Raw genomic sequence first — 20248 nt, 5'->3', positions numbered from 1 at the left:
TGTAAAAGAAGGTTAAGTGCAACGTGCAACTACCTCTAAAGAAGTACTTGTGTTTATAGTAGTACAACATAGATAAGTAGCTGTAAATCCATACTGCAGGTAAATGCACACAGCATTACTCCAAGGAACACACTGAGACACATAATTCTGCACTGTGTCTCCCACAGTGCTAGTAGATAACCAGGTCACTATACCCCGTGCACCATCCCCACATCATGAATACTTTTTTTTTCCTCCTGGTCTTAAAAAATTTGGGAGCATGCAGCTTATTGCAAAAGGACAAATTTGGAATACTTTTGCCTGTATATATTAAGTAAGCAGATCAGTGTTCTGATTCTGTACCCATGTGCACAGCCACTGAGAAACTAGTAAACTAGCCAATAAGCAAACAAACATGTGTAGCCTTCAGTCCACCTCAGTGCTGCTTTGTATTAGCAGAAATTCCTTCAGGAAAGTGAAGTTGGATTTCCTGACTGCACATTCTCACAATTACAAAGTTTATTTATCACATATTTATTTTGCATGAAATCAAAATATTCACAGTATTGTCTCCTTACATTCCTTGCGTATTCTTTCAGTTATTAAATTGACTGTACATTAGAGATGCTATACTTACCTCTGACGCTCTCCATTAGGAGGGATTCAGCCTGTACGCTAAATATTTAATTTGTGTTCTGAGATGCTCTGAATCTATGTATTTTCTATTTTCCTAAGGGGTTCATGCTTCACATCAGTTGGATACTTCTTTCCCAGCAACAAAATGCAAATTTAACTATTTCCAACAGCAAATGCACATGTACCGACACTGGAGCAAAACAAACGAAAGTAAAATACACCCTATTCTGAAGACAGTGAAATTCTGGAAATACAATCTCACTCTCAAATCAAAATGTAGATTCTCCTGGTAGTACAGACTAGAAATACTCACTTTTGGGTATGTGTGAAAATTGAGATTATCTTTTTTCCTCAGGAGGGTAATTCTCCAGTAGCATCACAATGAGTAATTGTTCTTCAATTTACAGTTCCCCCTTTCATCACAGACAAATCACTTAACATGAAAGCAATATTCTGAGGCAGCTCTGCAGTTCTGAAGCACTGCCCATGACAACAAAAGGTTGTTGATACTTTGAGTTGGGCTGAATGGGTTGCCCAGAGAGGTTGTGAATGCTTCATCCCTGGCAGTGTTCAAGGCCAGGTTGGACAAAGCCTTGCATGGCATGCTTTAGTGTTACATGTCCCTGCCCATGGCAGGGAGGTTGGAACTAGATGATCTTAAGGTCCTTTCCAACCCTAACTATTCTATGATCCTATGAAAGAGAGCATCCGCAAGTGGCAAAGCAAACATCTGCTGCTTTTGTCTTCAAAGAAAACTGTGCACACAAGAAGGAGCAGTGCCTCTGTGACCACAACCTTAGGTAACAATATCACTATTGCTTTTTTCTGGAACTACATTAGTCTCAGTTGGGCTCCACACAGAGAGTAAATTGCAAAATGCTGATCAAAGGAATCTTAACCACTCTCAACCACTTTTCACAGAGCAAGACCTTGCTACACCACAGTATCTTTGAAAAGTGAACATTGCAAATAAACAGTATTAAAGCATTTAAAGATACTTGGACTCCTTTAGCATATGAAATTCATTGTGCCAATATGGAAAAATGGCAACGAATATACAGAAACGGGTACCCTGTGTCTACTTAGTTAGTGTGTCCAAAGCATGTGTTACATACAGAACAACGTAGTAACTAGTAGCCTTGTTTTCCATGATGGCCTGCACTTCAAACAGGAAAATTGTAAATGAGTGGAGATCATTACTGCAATACTTTAGAGGCAGAAGAACTCCCGAACTGCGGTATCAGATTACAAAAAGCCCATATGGCTGCTCAGTGGTGACACTTTGCATTGTTTCCCTCTGAGCATTGAACTGAGATGCTCTCTGTACTGTGAGGAGCCTCCACATTAGCTGATGTTCTGAATTAAGGTCTTCCATGATTATGCATATTTGAACATGAGAGAGTCAGAGAGCTGTAACACCTAACTAAGCAATTTTTTTCATTATCTTAGACTAAGATATATCTTTTAAGACTACTTCTATGTTACAGATTCCAGCACTGTTTACATTCTTGTTTCATACTTAATAAACTTTTTTCTATTTTTAATAACTTCAGCATTTTCCAATGCTTTTGAAATAAAGCTTGGATGATTCTGAATCAAATGTGCAAATACTGTTTCAATTTGAAAAATGAGATTTTGGTTTCTTTCAACCTTTTCTAAAGGTTGGACCAGATTATCTTTCAAGGTCCTGGGTTGTTCTAAAATTCTGCAGATTAGGAATGACAACATCCTGAGAAATAACTAAATAGTGTACAGAACAGAAATTAAATTCTGTTTTCAGACCAGTTATATTTATAGTGATTCCAGCTGATGGTTCCTAGGCAGTCTTCTGGGAGAATGATTAATAGCAAAGAAACTTTCTGATAAAAGTGGCAACAAAACTATCTAGGTGAGATCTGTAACACCCCTGACTGTATACACCATGTATCTTCACTGTCCTGAAGATTTGTGTGTAACCACTTAGCTATAATTTTTACAGTGCTTCTTTCTATGTGTACATTAATTAACAATTTTAAATTCTCCAACATTTTTTATAACTACAGTACTCATTTCACTGACATAACTTTTGAAATAAGTAATTACAGAACTGTTAATAAGATTTCCAGAAATGCTTTTGCTTGTATAATTTTAACCATTAATTATATTTTAAATGCATCTCAGCCTACATCACTATGTTATTAGGGTAGGTTACTAAGGTTCTGTTTGCAAGGGATTAAGAACTCTGTTGACTGATTTTATTAGGATTTTGAGATGCCTCTATTATCACTGGCCTTTGGCTTAGGTAGAGGAGCTCCTTTTCATAGCAAGTTTCTCATTCCCCATAGTTACACCTGATGGAGGCTGTGGAGACACACTTTGTTTTCACTTCACCCTTCACCCCAAAATACCCATAGTTCCATTTTTCTCACCTCAGTCTTTCAAGTGTGTAGCTGCTAAGAAAGATTGTTCAGTGCCTTCAGAAGAGCAAAGCCATAGCTAGGAGGTAGCAAAAATATAACTAATGCAATGAAGACTTCTCCACAGAAGCGTTTTAGTAGACTTTATTTATGATTTTTATCAGCCTTTTAAACTGACTGCTGTTAACTGATTAATGAACACTGTGGCTCATTCATGTCACCTCTGATTTCATCTACATAAATAATTTCTGATCTATTTAGTAATTTTCCATTATTCCTAGATCCACTTCCTAGAGAGTGGAGTAGGAAATGAAACAAACAAACAAACAAACAAAAACAAAACAAAAAAACCAAAAATGCCCAACAAACCCTAAACCAGCAACAACAGATAAGCCTGAAGTTTAAGGCTTCAAAAGAAATGTGGGGGTATGCATTTATTACATTAAGGTCATATGGAATATTTTTTCTGAGCTTTAAGGTTTTTGCTTCTGAATCCTAGAAGGAGCACATGTATATTAAAGAAAGTTAAAAAAATTGGAAAAATTCTGTGAATACAAATAAAAACCAGTCTCTAATATAATTACAGAATTGGTATAAGCCAGAGATTTCTCTGAAAATGGCAAAACTAGTAACTTTTCAAAACAAGAAACAAGTGTAAAAAGAACTGTTTCGGGTCAGAGGTGTCATAATTTTAGTGTACTGAACAGAGTATGGAAACTATTATCCTTTTGTAGTCATTAGACCTGAAGAGTGTATAGCAAGCATGTCTCACTGCTGCTTGTCGTGGTTTAAACCAAGTCCCCCAACTCCCGGAGAGTTAGGAAGGAAAATCCAAAGAATGTAGCCCCCACGGATTGAGATAAGAAAGGTTTAATTGCTAAGGCATAACACAAAACCCCTACTGCCATTTACTACTACAAATAATAATGATACAGCAAACAGCAAGTGAAAAGAATACAACACCCCACCAGCCACCGACCCATAACTCACTCCACCCTGCCTGGCTGAGCACCATGTGCTCCTTCCTCCATTTTCCTCCAGAGCTCTCCCCCTCCAGCTTTCTCCTTCCCAGTATGCATCCTGGGCATCACGTGCTATGGTATGGAATACCTCATTGCCTAGCTTGGGTCAGGTGCCCTGTCTCTCCTTCCTCCCGGACTCCCCTCCTCCACCTGGCTGGAAAAAACCTTGAACAAAAAACACCCTCAAAACATGCTCAACCCATGACACTGCTAAAACAGAAAGAACTGTATGGCTATGTCAGCACATGACGACTGCTTGGTTCTAATCTTAGTATGTGAAGAAATGGTATAATTTGGAGACATACAAGTTTAGAAAAGTCCCTTCATATTTTAGTCATATTTTTTTAACTTTTAGATGCAAATGCTTATGCACATAAATGTGTGCCTAGAATTATTAGTAAGCAGAAGTGTTTACAACACCTTTATGCTAAGTAGCAAACAAATGATTAGCTATGTACATCAGAAGTTGAGGCATACAGTTGTGAGCAACACAATTTGATAATGAAAAATTGAGAATAACACAGAAGATTAATGAAATCTACCTTAAAATTCAAGACAATCTGTTAAGTTAAAAAGGTCCACCAGAAATCAAGAGTGTATCTGAACCATAAACTATTTTGGGCAAAGGCGGTATTTTACACTATGCTTGTACAGTGCCTGTAATTTATGGTGCTATATAAATGATTTTTAACAATGATGAAAACAGTTGTAGAAAGCAGTAGTTAAGCAGGATGGGAAAACAGAAGAAATGAGCTGATAGCATATAAAATAATCTATGACATGTAGGAAAACCCAACCAAAGGAAATTACTAAATCACGGTAATAAAACTATTAATTATGTGCTCTTTGGAAGGCAGCTGCTATCAAGTAGAAAAGTGACCTTGAGATGAAGGCCACTTTTTACTTTCAATATTGTACTCAAAAAGATCTTAAGAATTCAAAGGAAGAGACAACTACTACAGGAAAGAGAAATGCTATAAAATACAGTATATCTGTAGTTTTGCTCATTACCTATGGACTATCAATCTGTATGGCATTTGAGTACATACTTTTAATATATCTGTAGACACCCTGTTACATAAGGTCTTAAATTTCCAGTATTAGTGGAGCATGAAAAATGCTGTGATATGATGCACTTGGTTCTTGTATCTCCCTCCCCTGTCTAGGCCATAGTGTCTTTAAATATACCATAGATGGTCAAAGCTTCGAAACACCTAACAGCCAACAGATGTGTGTGTGTGTGTGTGTGTGGGAGGAAACATTCCTGAGCCCAGGTCAATTTCTCCCAGGGGTGAGAAACAATAAAGATGTTACAAATCAGCAAAGCATTTTTACTTTTCTGGTAAAAATCTTCCTGGTTTATAAAATGAATCCTCTAGACGACATGCTATGAATATAAAAATACCTGCTTACTATTTCTTCCATCTCAATCAATTTGTACCCACGTCTGTACTGATACTGCAACTGCCCCAACTCCAGTGCAGAACCTAGCTCTTGTCATCATTGAACTTCATGAGTTCACGTGGTCCCACTCCTTAAGGCTGTCAAGGTCTTCCCTCCAGCATGTCAACTGTACTATGAAGCTTAGTGTCATCAGTAAACTGCTGCAGCTGCAATTAATTGCACAACATCGTTTATCAAGATGTTGAGTAGTGTTGGTCCCAGTTCCCTTCTGTCATGTTCTCATCATGGTCTTTTAGGACTTGCCAACTGTTCTGGTTTTATTCTCTTTCCTTTTGGAAGATTGTGGCACAAGATGTCTCTCAAGCATATATATATGGAGCAAAGGAGTTGCCCCACTTCAGTGACAGGCATTGGGCATATTAGGATGGTGATGTACAGACTATTCATCATCAGTTCCTTACAGTTGTTATTTCTGCTTTTAATTTTTAGTTTGACTCAGAATACTTTTTTCTCCGGGCAGGGCACACATACTGACACAACTGTTATGTGTTGCTCTGCTGATGAAATGCCAGTGTAACTGAACAAACAAACTTCCATACTTGGTATGGATTTAATACATTAAAAATAAGTACCGTCCAATGTGTATGTATATACATACATATTAATATCTGTATGTGTAACTGCATTTTTGTTTGGGATTAACATTCTTCCTTGTAACTTTGCTGCTTTGAAAAAATTTGGCAGCTACTTAATTAAATGGTTTAGTACGGAATTAAACCTGACTGGTTTAAGCAAGTAAGATTTAGAAAGATTTTACACAACATAAAAAGACTGTTACCATCAATAGTAGAACCTGATCTCCACATTATAATCAATATTCCTTCATTCTTTCTGCTCTAAACAGTACTAGTTCAAGTAGTCAGTGCCTCACTGAATATATGTCTTTATAACACCCCATAGTTTGGATTGTTGAGGTAATTCTTTTTTCAGTAATTATAATACTCTCAATGCCTGTCTCATTCCCTTGAATGATCTAGTTTCTCACTCACTTGGTATATGAGTAAATGAGAACAGAAATCCATCATGCAGAAGGATCAAAGAGTATGTTAAAAATCCAGCCAATCTACCTGCAAATGAAAAGCTTTTTCAGGTTTTTCACTTGAGCCTAGGGAAATAATCATAAAAAAGTAGCACAAGCAAACAGCTCTGCCCAGCCAGAACCACAAAACCCCTCACGCTCAGGCCAGAAAGGCCTAGTGGAAAGAAGCTAGGAAAAAAACAAAATCAAACAAACCTCCAACCCAAGCAACCAAAAAAAACACCAACCCAAATTGCACTGTAAACTAGATAGTGTTTCCTGCTAGAATTCGGTGTGACATTAAAGATGACTATGATCTTTGCTAGTCAAACTGACTAAGCAACAGTAGTGCCTGAAATAATAAGGCAAGATAGTACAAACACCGTTAAAGCTTTCCACTTGAAGATCTGGTTTCAAGATGATCAAAGAGAAATTACAAAAGCTATGTGAAAAAAACTAAGACAAAATATTCAAGAAAATCCTTCTTCCTGTCTAGGACAGCATCACTGATCACACAAAGTGTTTTGCAAAAGCAGCTACATGCATTCATTGCAGAAGGTCTGTACAAAAGTTGCTGTTCTAAATGGAGAAGCTGTTCCCAAATACCGTGAGGATGCTGCTAACGTTTGTATAGCAGGAGGAAGAGAGCACCAGGATGGTGAATTCATGTTGAGCGCTGGTTCAGTAGCCTTTATACTATATAAATCTACTTCCTTCAGAAGTTTGCCTCTTCTTGAACCTTGATTACATTTAGTGGACAGCCTCACAAACCAAATCCCTATCCTTGGCTGTCTATATACAAACATAAATATACATTGAGTAGCTGCCAAATTCCAGTGAGTGCATTGCAGCTCTAGGCCAAATCTGTCATGCTAAATGGACAGGTTGTTACTGAAAACACTGCTTCAGCCATACCAACTATTACTGTAACTCCTCAGTTTTAGCAATTTTGAAGTACCATACTGAGAAAATACTTGACTGTGCAAAAATCAAAGTTGAATGCAAGGGAAAGCAGTGCTTGAGCAATTGAAAATCCTCTGGCTACTGTTCCCAAGAGAGAGATGTCAAAACAACATCAGGAAAGGACTGGAAGATTTTCTGAACAGTATTCCATCATCAGCAAAGACAAGGAAAATACCTAAAGGCTTCCTCACTCTTCCTGAAAGAATTTAAAAGAAACCTGAAGTGAGTGACATCATCACTATTCAGCAAAGGGAAGTGCCTGCAAGCATTCTTTCTTCTCTTGATCAAAGGACCATATTATTAACAGTTAGCATTTTAAGAGGATAACAGCATCCTTGTGATAAGCAGCTATGTCACTTCAGATGACCTTACCTAGTTGAAGATGTCCCTCCTCATTGCAGGGTGGCTGGACTAGATAACCTTTGAAGGTTCCTTCCAACCCAAACTATTCTGTGATTCTATGAAACATGATCCATTACAATTTTCATTACCTAGACATTGTTATAATTTTTTAATAATCACCATGGTTATTAAACAACATATTGGAGGCCAGTGTTATCTTAAGAAGCTATGCTTAGGAAGGCTCCTAAAATACATCAGAACTGCCAGCAGGACTGAAATTAAGTTAAGTTTTACAACATCCATTTAGTTGCTTTTTTTTTTCTTTTGCACACATTAACTTCAAGCGAGATGAAAATTTACATGAAATCACAACCCTGCAATTAGCCCCCCTCCCCAAGCTTGTTGGACTATTTATATCTTTTTATTCTTTAGATCTCAGTTCCAGTAACTTTTTTTTTTTCTCCCCCAAAAACTGTGCTGTTAATTATTCCTTATGGAACCACTGGGAATGTTATTTGTTACATGGTGACCATGATTACTCTGATTTCATTTCATGTCAAGTGTGTACTACAGAGAAGCCAAAAATGCAATGCGTTATTATTAATTTCACCTACCTGTATGTTCACAACACCCTATATAGATGATGACACCTAACTCACTGCAAGAATAATTATAGAAACTGAAGTGCCATTTTATGCCACTTGTCTAGCTTGTCAAATGCAGCATAACCTACATGGATTCCTAAGGATGAGTAGTAAACACACATTGGATTGATCCAACTCTACTAGTATATCTTAGCTTTTCCCTTTTTAAACCTTTTTCTTTAGGAGATGGATGTATAATCCTACATGGTTCCTGATGACTCTTCCAAGCAAGATGTACACACACTGTTTGTAAATGTGTACCAAGAGATTTCCAGAAGGAAAAGAAAAACAATGAAACTTTTCTTAATGGTCAGAACTAGATGCTAACTTCTGCCAAAGCAGGAAGTATCTTGCTTTCTGCTGACTCATGAAACAAAGTTACATACCTTTCCATTACTCCAGTCCACTGAGAGAAGAGATTGAGATCAAAAGCACAGCTTTTTTGGCCAGCCACCACCTATGTTCTGCTCTGCTATCAAAATCAAAAATTATTTCAGAAAATGTTCAAAAATAGCATCTACTTCACAAGTCACTTCCACTTCAACTCTCTTCCTCTCTCCAGTTGTTTGTTTTTGGGTTTTTTTCCCCCCTTGGCTTAAACTGCTTTAAAAAAATTGCATCTGCCACTGAATCCCAATTTACCTCCTTAGTGCATCAGAGGAATACTGTACACAAAAACTATCAACAGATTATTCTTAGATAACTTGAGAAAGCTAATACCACAATTATGAGTTTCACAAGTTTTCTTTAAAAAATTTCCAAAAACCCCATCTACACAGCTAAGCACTGCTCAACCTGATGAATTAATGGGTTGAACAGACATGAAGAAAGCTAAACACTGCAGGATTATGGCTGCTTAATGCATTTGCTTTTGCTCCTTCTACGTACCATAACTTTCATACGGTTTTGGCTACATGTTGCAGCATATTTAACTGACCATATAAAAGACAAGACAAACAGAATGATATTGTATGCAAAACTTCTTTTTGTCTACTTGAAAATATTAAAAAAAAAGTTGGTATTAAATGCAAGATGGTAGTAAGGCTCTGCCCTTCCCATAATTAGAGCAGAGAAGATACTCTGTCTGCATTTAATGCATCTTGATAAGTGCACGTGAAAGAAGCTGTTAATTAGAGCAACAACTAAGTCACTTAAAATTTTAGATCAAGGAAGTTAATCACACCATTTACCATTAAATTTTATTGGTATTCACAGGAACATTTATAAACCCTCCCAAATTTAAAATTTAAAGCTACTCTATGCCCACCTTAGAGAGCTCATCAAATATTGCTGCAGAAGGACCAAAGGCATCAGCTTATACAGCAAAACTCACACATGTAAATACAGATACTGAAGTTCACTTTATACTATTACATTGAAGTGACAAAGCAAAACCGTAATTTCTTAGTTGAAAGGTTGGGCAAGGCTCCATAAGGTTTAAATTAGCCTGTAAGTTTATATAATGTCCTTAGGCTACGATAAAAAAACCTGAAATCCCAGGTTAAAGTCGAAATAAGGAAGGTTCAGTGGAAGAAGTAGGCAGACTTCTGAGGCTGTCACTACATTTTTGTTTATAGCTTCACATACTACAGCTTATTTCTACCTATGGCTGGTATCTTGATATTCTTCAAAGCCTTAAATAACCTGGATCATTCATGTTTCAAAGACTGTTTTTCAGACCTAAATATGAGAAAAGTGTTTTTAAGTGGTTTTGAGCAAGCTGTGAGTTCTGTGTCTTTGCAAGTAATTTTTAATGCATCAGAATGACAATTCTGTTAAGCTCTAGACAGCAATTCATAAACCAGCAAGTGGCACTAGAAAAGAATCAGAGAAGAGGACAGGATGTATCTGTCCAAGAGAAGATACATAAATAGGGATTTAATACAAAACAGACTGAGGAGGACTAAACAGTATTCTTATTCTCTTGAAAGGAAATACAAAGAGCAATGGGTGGATGGACCTGGAGAAAGTGATGATGAGTCAACTCCCCTTTAAAAACACACTATTTTTTTTAGCACAACTTGATTTAAATGAAGCCAGACTAGAAAGTGTAAAGAAAGTACAAAAATACAGAGGGGAAAAAAAAGAAAAAAAAAAAAAGGTGCAAGGCAACACATGGCAATGAAAATCCTTTCCCAGAAAAAGGAAAACTTAAAGTGGCTTTAATTCTTTCAATTTTTTTGTTTTTGCATTGGATGGAAATATACCAAAGTCAGCTTGTGTTATATATCCAGATGGAGGAAAACAAAAAACCCCAACCAGCTGTGCTGGAGAGGAAGTTTTCACAGCTTTCTTTATGAATTCTCATTAGTCTCATTTAAATAATTCAGGTAGAAATACTAATGCCTAGCTGGAAGTTTTATCAGGTTAGCAAGCCAAGTTCCCAACTTGCAGTCACTGTGTTTGAGCAGAAAACAGTTAAAATATACAGACTTACTTAACTGTTAAAATTATCATTCATGTAATATAATATATTATGATATACATTATATTACAGTTCTATATCCAGTATGGATAAGAGTTTCATTACTCTACACTCTTTTTTTCAGAATGGTGAGTCTTTGCTTTGCATTTAGAATTTAAAGGTGACTGAAGAGGTGAGAAATGCCTGAATAAATATAGTAAGATTTAGTTATTTCTTTCTATAGCCACACAGTGTTTAATTACGTGAACTGTTATGCTTTAAGCAAACCTTTCTTAAAGCACCTTTCTTTTGGAGCTTCTTCAGAACTTGTGGATTAAAGAATGACTGGAGAATCAAAAAAGGAGAGTGGCAGACAGATTGCCATCTTACACTGAGCAAGGACAGTGGGAGATAACCATCCTAGGATTCTATAACACATCACTTCTGTTATACTATTAGATGATCTACAGGTAATCTAGGTTTAAATCAGCTCAGAAACACCAATGGATGTTGACATTTTGTTGTTCCAATCCTGTTCTCTTGTTACATTTAAATTCTTTCAGTGGGGATGAGACAATATTTTTCTCTGAACAGACTGCCTCATATCCAAGCAATCAAGGTAAGTCACAAACCCCAAAAGAAAATCTTGCAGGCCTGAAAAACGTAATTCAGCCAATTAAACATTTTTTAATAGCACTGCTCAGTTAGGAAGCCAACCTAAAAGTGACAGAATGGTCAAGTTCCACTCTGAGAGTGCTGAAGGTGCAGAACATGGCAGCAGGGGGCTGTTCATAGCAGGACTAAGAAGAGTCAAAGGTGGCAGCACTGAACTGTGACCAAAACACCTCAACATAGTATATCACAATTTTAGCGTGACCGTTTGTCACAGCAGATGGGCTGTTGTAAACTAGAATACATTCTGGGCGCTGGTAAAGGTCTTGGTGTTTGAAGACCAAGCAGGGGAAAGGAACAGTTCTCCCATGCCTGGCAATGTGATTGGTGTTTTCACTGCACCTGTCTGTGTGAGACTTCTTGATGGCTGTAGTTTTTGTAACTCAGCCAAGCTCTCACTCTGGAGTGGTGACTCCTTTTACTGTGTCCCAGCCTCAGAATGGAGTTTACACTGATAACTGTATTTCTTGTAACAGGAGCACACAGCAGCAGTGGAAAGAGATGCACCTAATCTTGGCAGCTTAGAGATGTGGTTTTTGACAAAGTTGCCATGAAAAGTCCCATTTTGATGTGACACAAAGGCATCATAACTACTGAGCTCATGTTTGTATCTAAATATGTAATACAGGAATAGGAAGACATGTGGAAGTTTTACTGTATCACATGTTACCCACTACTTAGAGAAATCACTTCGAAAAATTAAATATTTACTTGAAGAAAGAGCTGGGGGTCTCCTTCCATTATATTTCAAAACAATGTTTTCATTCATTCAAAGGAGAAAACTTAATAAAAACAGAAAACCAAATGAAAATTTTCTTTGTTGTCATGCTACCTCTCGAAAAGATTGTCCTTTGGGTACTATTGCAATATTTTAACTTTGACAGCTGCTCTGTTGAGACATTACTACTGATAGAAGAAAGCTTCAGTACAATAGCAATGCAGTCACACATCAGCAAGAATCAAGGACAATATGTGATGCATCGTTCTTGCATAACTTGTTTACCAAAAATCCCACTGCAAATATGGTGAAGACCAGATGAAGTATCTAGATATGTTGATGAAGTTAATATAATGAACTGCTGAATTTTCAGTTAACACTGTGCAACTTAAAGACTAGAGTATATTTTTTATACTTGCAAGCCATGCAGGCACTACTGATGGTTAGTAAACTGCAAACAAAAAATGGTTTTTTCTATTTCCAATATTGCTTTTGTTTGTGTAAAACTTTACACTTCCCTGAGGCCTGCCTCTCCCTCTCTACTTGCATATGGGATTTTAAAAAAATACCCATTATGTGATATGAGTAACACTCGACTTCTCTTTATTTTTTAATTAATAAAAACTCTTTTGGCTTTCCAAAACAAATACTAGAATCAATCGGTTCTACAAGGAAATATCTGTGGTGAAAAAGCATCTACAGATATATGTAGCATATGTAGAATTTAAAGGGAGAAAGAACTAAAACCTGTTGAAAACACTGTCACTTCAACATAGGAAAAGGGGAAAACAAAGGTCAACAACCTGATCCAGGAGCTCCATCCTGTTTACAGATTGTACACAACATACACACTAAAATACTTGAACCTTTTCTGCCAGTTCCATTACATTCCTTCTTTCTGACAGCACTCATACTACAAAAAAATCCAAAGGATAGCACCTTCCTTTCTGAAGCAATCTGGTAGTGGAGAAAGTCTGCTCAAACACAGTGACATTTACCACTACTTAATCTTCACGTTGTGCATAAGAACAGCATCCTGAGTGCTTCTGAAAAGAAGTATTTACTGCCAAATCTCACTAAATTATGGAAGAAAAAGCTGTATCTACCGTAACTCTTCTGTATTGAGATAGATACAGTATTTACCAACAAGCAACAAATGAGCTAAATATGTTTCTCTTAAATAAAATAATCCATCTGTCAACAGCAAAAACTAGATCCTGCTTATGTCTTAAAGAAACAGAACATTTTGCATATCACTGCACTTACCCTTAGTTGCTCTCTTTCACAACTCATCTGTTGTTTTGAACTCTACAGGAGAAAAAAGAAAAAAACCAAAGTAACTCTGAAAGCATAGCCTTCTTACCACCACAAAGCTGCCAAGGCTACATAGCTTACACAAATAAATAGCAGAAACAGAGCCATACATTTATACATAATAGTGAGTTGTGGATCTAAATAGAATAATTACTGAAAAAAAAGCTTATTATTTTAAATTTACAAAGGTTGAAAGGAAATAAACACCAGAACCCACCACAAGTCTGAAGTACAAAAGCTTTTTTGACATTTTAAACATCTCACTGGCAGTTCAGGAAGCAGCTTTCTACTTTTTCTATCACAAATCTGTGTTACATTTCTGAACATCCCACTACTAAGATGCCACAATATATTCACAGTACACCTTAGAAATAAAGATTCAGAAACTTCAAGAAGTTACAAAATACATTTTTCTGACAACTTCCAGTTCTAATCTGGTATAAACACCAAAGATTATTTGATTCCAATGGACATTTTTTTCCATATGGCTGTCTATGTTCTGCCAGGTTTATAAGAAACTTTTGGATTGTGGGAGCTTGTTGCTGAGCAAGAGCTCACTACCAAGTGACAGCAGAAATGAGTTGTTGGTCAATGGCAACAAAATTTGTGCAGTCACCACTCCACCAAACAGAATGGGGCTCCTCCAGGAAGGGCTCAAGTAAGCCAGCAGCAGCACAGAGACACCCAGGTCCCAGTTTGCTTTCTAGCTCGACCCTGCCACTAGGACCACCTGAGCAAAAAAAAAAAAGCTTTGCTAGGTGCTCAAGAAGGCACTGATGTTGATGCATCCAGCCTGTGGTAAAAAGATTTCTTGGCTGATTTTTGTTTGTTTTTAAAGTTAAATTCTTTGAGAGGACTTTTAGAATCATTTTAGTGAGTGTCATTAGTGTCAAAAATGTAATCACTGCCATTTCTGTAATTAATGTGCATGGCAAATGGTTCATAAAACATGAAAAAGAAATCTGACGCAATGTTTTCTAAGGATATTTTCAGAGATTCAGAGTACATTTTTCACTACTTTGCACTTACAAAAAAGTTAAAACATGAACCATGACCCACTTGTATGATATATTTTTACTGTTAGGATGATGAAAATGGGAATTTCTCAGGCAGTTAGGTTACTTAAAATAAAACTGCCAGCCCGTTCTTCCACAGTCCTAATAAATAAGTTACAAGCTAAACCTTCTACCTATATATAGCTGAAGTATTACAACAAAGTCCCCATATGCAAATACCAATCTAGCAAAACCAGATGCTCTTCTGGTACATCACTTGAAGTTCTCTGGCATGGAACAAGAGGTGTAGGAGTTCAGCATAGGTCTATTTACAATCTGCCCTTAAAGAGTAACAGCTAAAGTGACTATACCTTGCACACTGTGTTTCAAAAATGGAAGGTGGTGGTGGGGCATATCAGAATGAAGAAAGGCAGAATTTGGAAAAACTAACCAAAAAAGTACATCACATTTGTAGAGTAGAGCAAGTTACTGACTATTTAAGCAGAAAATTAATTCTGCGTTTTAATTAGTCATCTATTAGGCTGTCTTCTACTGTCATTTTAAACATAAAATTGACAAATACCAGAGAGAGCAGAACAGGAAATGTTAAATTTAAAAATAACTACTTATGAACAGAGGGAAATACAATAGGGAGGCAATGAGTAAGAACCAAGATGCACAAGTTAGTAGAGGGTGACTGTGTCGTAACATCCAACTGCTACACCACACCTGGCCACAAAACATATAGAATAAAACCTTGAATTTATTTTAAAACAAACAGCTTTCATATGAATGTCAGAGTTGTACTTTAAAATATATATTTTTACTCAATCTAACACCACATCTGTGGTGTTCAGTTTACTAAAAGGAACGTCAGGAGACACCAGGGCTGATGTGCAGGACCAGTACATCAATGGTGGCAATCTCCTTTGTGCAAAGTTCAGAAAATGGCTGATTGCAAACCTTCTGTTTTAGCTGTAATAACCAAATCCATTTGAGTGATGTCTTCCCTCACAGAGAGAACTTCCATGTAGACACCTCCCCATCACCCTGCATACTAAAGCTTTCCAGAGCAAAAGAAGCAAGGTGTAGTGCTAACGCATTACTAGGATGAGAATAAAAAGAAAAAACTGAAAGAAACAAAACCTACCTTAATGAAAAAATATTTTTCATAGTTCAAACGATGCCATCTGCCTGTCCCTCTATCTATTTATCAGTTCAAGTTTATTAAAGTACATCTTAAAGGCTCATTAGGGCACAAGTGGCTTTCTGTGCAGCTAACCAGTGCCAAATGTGCTTTCTCCTTTTGTCTTTTTCACTATCTGTGCCAGTCTAAAGAGAAACATCCTGGCAGCACACTAAGCACTTAAGGGAAAACATAAATAATGCATTTACAGTATGCAAACCTGTACAGAGAAATGAGAAAAACTGAAAGCCATAATATATTTAATTAATGATCAAGAGACCCTAGAAGCAAACCTTGTGCATATTCTGCAATTTTAAATACATCACTTTTCTATCCTGAGTTTACTTTGTTATGTCTCTGGACTGGACTCTGAAGTGAATCACTCTTTAGTGATTCAATGAACTATTTATTTCTTTTAGTTCAAGACTGCATGAAGAAGCTGGTCAATATGTTGAGTGTCATCATGTCAAGCTCTCACACACTAGATTTTAGTGGAAGAATGCCTCAAATATTGATTCTCTTTAAAGTATTTCATCAAGGAAAAAAATTCAAAGAGTCTGAACAATAGTTCAAGACTACAGGTCTTTTTATAAGACAACAGTCTTACAAGACACTCGTGCTGTAAGGCTCCATCATTTTAAATGGAAAAAGACCCTTTGGAAATACTGTGCAAACTGCTGGTGTCCTTGTCTGATGAGTTCATGAGCAGGACTAGCACAGGAAATATGTTTTTGCTCAAATAACAATAGCAGGTGGGAGAGTTAAGATCATTTATATGTATTTATTAGCCATCCAACTCTTCATAAGGACATATAAGCCCTAGTCCTAAAGCAAATGAAACACATAGAAACAGAAAATAGCAGCCATCTACAGATGTAATGGACAGACTGAGATAGCAGCAGTTACTCAAGCTGATAAGGAATACTAATAGTCCAACCACCTGGGAAGGTTTTTTTTTGCTGTCAGGTTTTTAAAGCATCATTTTAAATAAAGCATTTAGGTGATGTGGCAAAGAGAACAATATGATGATGACAGAATTATTTACAGAAAGACTGCTGAAAATGTGAAAGAAAAACTATTTCTGTTGTAGTACAAAATTCCCAAGTATTTGTTTTGCTTTAACAAATTAAAAATTCTTTCAGGATTGAGAAAGTAATTTGAAATGAAGCACAGCCCCAGTGGCTGAAAAACAACCAGTGGATTTCTAATGTCTTTTATATTCAAGATATTTTACCAGAAACAAACACTGTGGCAAACACACTTAGAATGTGTTCTGAAAAAGTGTTGTATGAAGCCATCCTGTTTCCAGTGAGCACTCACATGGGAATTACTTATACATGATTTTCTTGGCACCTTAAGACACCTGCTCCAACACTGGTTCTATGAAAGGCCCTCCAGCATTTTTGTCTTTGTTCCTCCACCTCAAAAAAGACAATGCAAATACAAGTACCTGAAGGGTAACAATATGCTTGTTTTAATTTGGAGAGTTTACAATTAATACCTACAGACGGGCTGTAAGAGCACAAGTCAGATGCCAGACCTGGAGCTGCTGAGTCACAGGGTTTTTACCAGAACTTAACTTGACAATCAGGAGTCACTTATTCATCCGATTTGAAGTCTCCTCATTCATACTTAGATTTAATAGCTGAAATAAAACCAGATGACTCCATAACAGTTGCACAAGTTGTATTTCAGTAGGTGACTAGAAGACAGTCTATACCATTTCATACTATTACAAAATCCATTTTTCAGTGTTTTCTCTCATTAGATACTCATCTGACAGTAAAAGTCTTCTCTCAAAAATTAAATGCTTGGTGTTTTCTTTGCCATGTTGCACAAAAATGTTGTGATACACAAGGAGGTACCCTTTACACTGCTTCTGCTGTATTTCACATGGAAGCTGTCACTACCCTTGCATTACTTTATTACATACTGGTTTTCATTATCTCATTGTCCTACAAAATTCAAAAGAAATGATGCTTCAAGTTATTTAATATACAGAGAGGGTATGGGCTTGTACATAAATGCACAATGTTGTGTATTAATTTAAAAGGGCCTTCATGTACTTCATGTGAAAACCCAAAAGAGAAATGAAATATTGACCATCCAAAGAGATCAGTGCTGCAAATTACAGCCTGAGGTGCTCAAACACAGAAGATGCATTACAAATGTCCGTAACTGCATGAACATACAGGATGATTTGAACTGGAAGAGGAGGAAGCATTTAGTGACAGCATCATGAAGATGCTTTCAAACATAAAATCAAGAACATTTCTTCCTCAAGAAATAACTGGACCCACCCTCTTCTATGAGCTGCTTACATTTTGTTCTACATATGACTCCTGGAAGCCCAAAATGTGGAAAAGAGTCTCATGACATGAGACAGTGCTGAAAACCTATAGACTATATGTGTACACTGTGTTACTTTTGCTAAGGGGTAGCAAGGATCTATGCAAATACTTCCAGAAGAGAGAGCTTTAGGTTTCTCCTGGCTAGGTATGTGTGTTTGGATGCCCAGAATTTTAATTTCATAGGGTTTTATTACAACCATAATTTACTGTGCTACAGCAGTAGCTAGGGGGACTGATTTATTCTCAAATGCCCTTGGCTTGGTATTGTGTATCGACTAGCACTGCTGTCATAAATATATTTGGGTGAAGAACTGTCTACAATTCAGTCCGTAATGCTAAGCAGAGTTAAGGTTTCAAGTGCCACATACAAGTGGGTTTATTACTACTGGAAGAAACAGGTAATTATTATGGCCCATTGATCTCAGATTAAGCATTTCCATGAAAAAAAAAAAGAGCCTACTGCTACAATCCTTGTAAAGCTGCAAATGCAAACGGACACCATCTCATCTTCCATAAGAAATAATCTATATTTCATAGGCATTTCTCTCTTTGTTTTTCTTCTAACCCTCAAAGTAGCAAAATACTCCAAAGAGGACAATTCTATTGAGACAAAAGATAAAACATCAAAAAAACTAATAGAAACAGTGTAAAAAAAATGATATAATAAAACAGTTTGTGGGCAATTACTGCCTTATGCAAAACGACTCCTTTAATCAATTTCTTGATTTCACACTAAGATGTGTTTCTTCAGCTAGATGATCTACACTGCTTGACCGACACTGCTACCTGGCACACACAGTTCTGGGGGGGGGGTTGTGTGCTTCTGGTTTTGGCTTTGTGTGGCTTATTTAGTTATTTTTAATAGCTTAGCTGTATGCCCCACGTGTGCTGCAGGTCAGAGAGATCAGTATGTCGCTGAACTTGCCTTTGGTTCCCGGAGTATATTCAAGAAAACCTATGGTGCTGCAGCACAGCCTGGAAGCTCTTTGTTTTCTGACACCCCTTTAAGTAAATGCCACCCCTGCAGGGTGGCAGAACTTCAGCCAGGACCACAGCTTTTCCCACATTCTTGCCTTGTAGCCTATTCTGTATTTCCCTGATTTTTCCCAAAAAAGTTTATGAACTGTGCATCTCTGGTATGCCCTTATGATAAGTATCATGAAGGGAAGAAGTGGCTTATGTTTTTTCTATGATTTTGCATCTACAGTATGTGACTAACCCTTGACAATTAAGGTGCTGGTGCATTTATACTGGAAACTCTTTTGCAATAACTCTTTTATAATAACTAGGAAAAAGTTCCCCAAGAAAGTATTTTTCACAAGTACCATTCTAGAAAAACATCTGTGTGGTAAAGCCTCAAAATTAAATTCTGCATGCATGCTCTGCATGTATTAACCTCTGCATGGAACAATCCCATGAGAAATTCTCTATATTTAGTATTCAAACATAAGCTCCTTTTACACATAAAAGACTAGCTATAGTGCATTTTATTTAATTTCCCTGCATAACACAAAAAGTATTATAAGGAATAATCAGAAGGCAAAGACACTGTTCTAAAAAGAATAAATAGACACCATGTAAAATGTAATTAAAAATACTGTGATATTAAAGCAACAACCAGTATAGAATTAAAAGTATGTTATCTCAGAATGCGACCACTACCAGGCCAGCCCTGGCGTAATAGATGTATTACACTATTTGCTGCAGCATAAATCATTTTTCTTTCATAAGCATATTGTTACTACAAGGATTTACTCTTGTAAATTCTTCTAACTTTCGGAAAATGGATCTCAAGTCTCTGTCCTTGAAGTGCCTATCCAAAAAAAAAAAGATGAAAAAAAAATTGCAGACAATGGCATGAATACCATTTCAGTGATAAACTCTGAAGCTGGAGTAAATATAGAATGAAGAAATTAGATATACTAATTAATATTTGAGTATCAGGTGCTTTTACCAGCTTTCAGAACGAATTCTAGGGGTCTGAAATATATTTATAAGGCAAACACCTAATATATTGCACAGTAGATATCCTGAAGTAAAGACAATCAGCAGAGATGAAGACTAAAACTACAGACCAAGAACATACAATAAAATAAAGATAAGGTTTTAGTAAAACTTTCATTTTGCATAGCAGTTTCTTAAAC

General features: G+C 36.7%; 1 protein-coding gene across 5 annotated transcripts in view; it reads right to left on the bottom strand.

The window, feature by feature from the left end:
• RBFOX1 (RNA binding fox-1 homolog 1) overlaps nucleotides 1-20248 on the bottom strand; it is a 1270800-nt gene that overhangs the window by 379563 nt on the left and 870989 nt on the right. For all 5 annotated transcript variants that reach the window (XM_034065465.1, XM_034065469.1, XM_034065467.1 and 2 more), the window contains one exon: nucleotides 13525-13566. In XM_034065465.1, the coding sequence (XP_033921356.1) occupies nucleotides 13525-13566 (42 nt within the window). The remainder of the gene's footprint in view (nucleotides 1-13524; nucleotides 13567-20248) is intronic.

This window comes from Melopsittacus undulatus, chromosome 8 (assembly GCF_012275295.1).
Source record: "Melopsittacus undulatus isolate bMelUnd1 chromosome 8, bMelUnd1.mat.Z, whole genome shotgun sequence".
NCBI classification, from domain to species: domain Eukaryota; kingdom Metazoa; phylum Chordata; class Aves; order Psittaciformes; family Psittaculidae; genus Melopsittacus; species Melopsittacus undulatus.
Note: the sequence above shows the minus strand (reverse complement) of the source record. Positions and strands in the feature narration are given on the sequence as shown.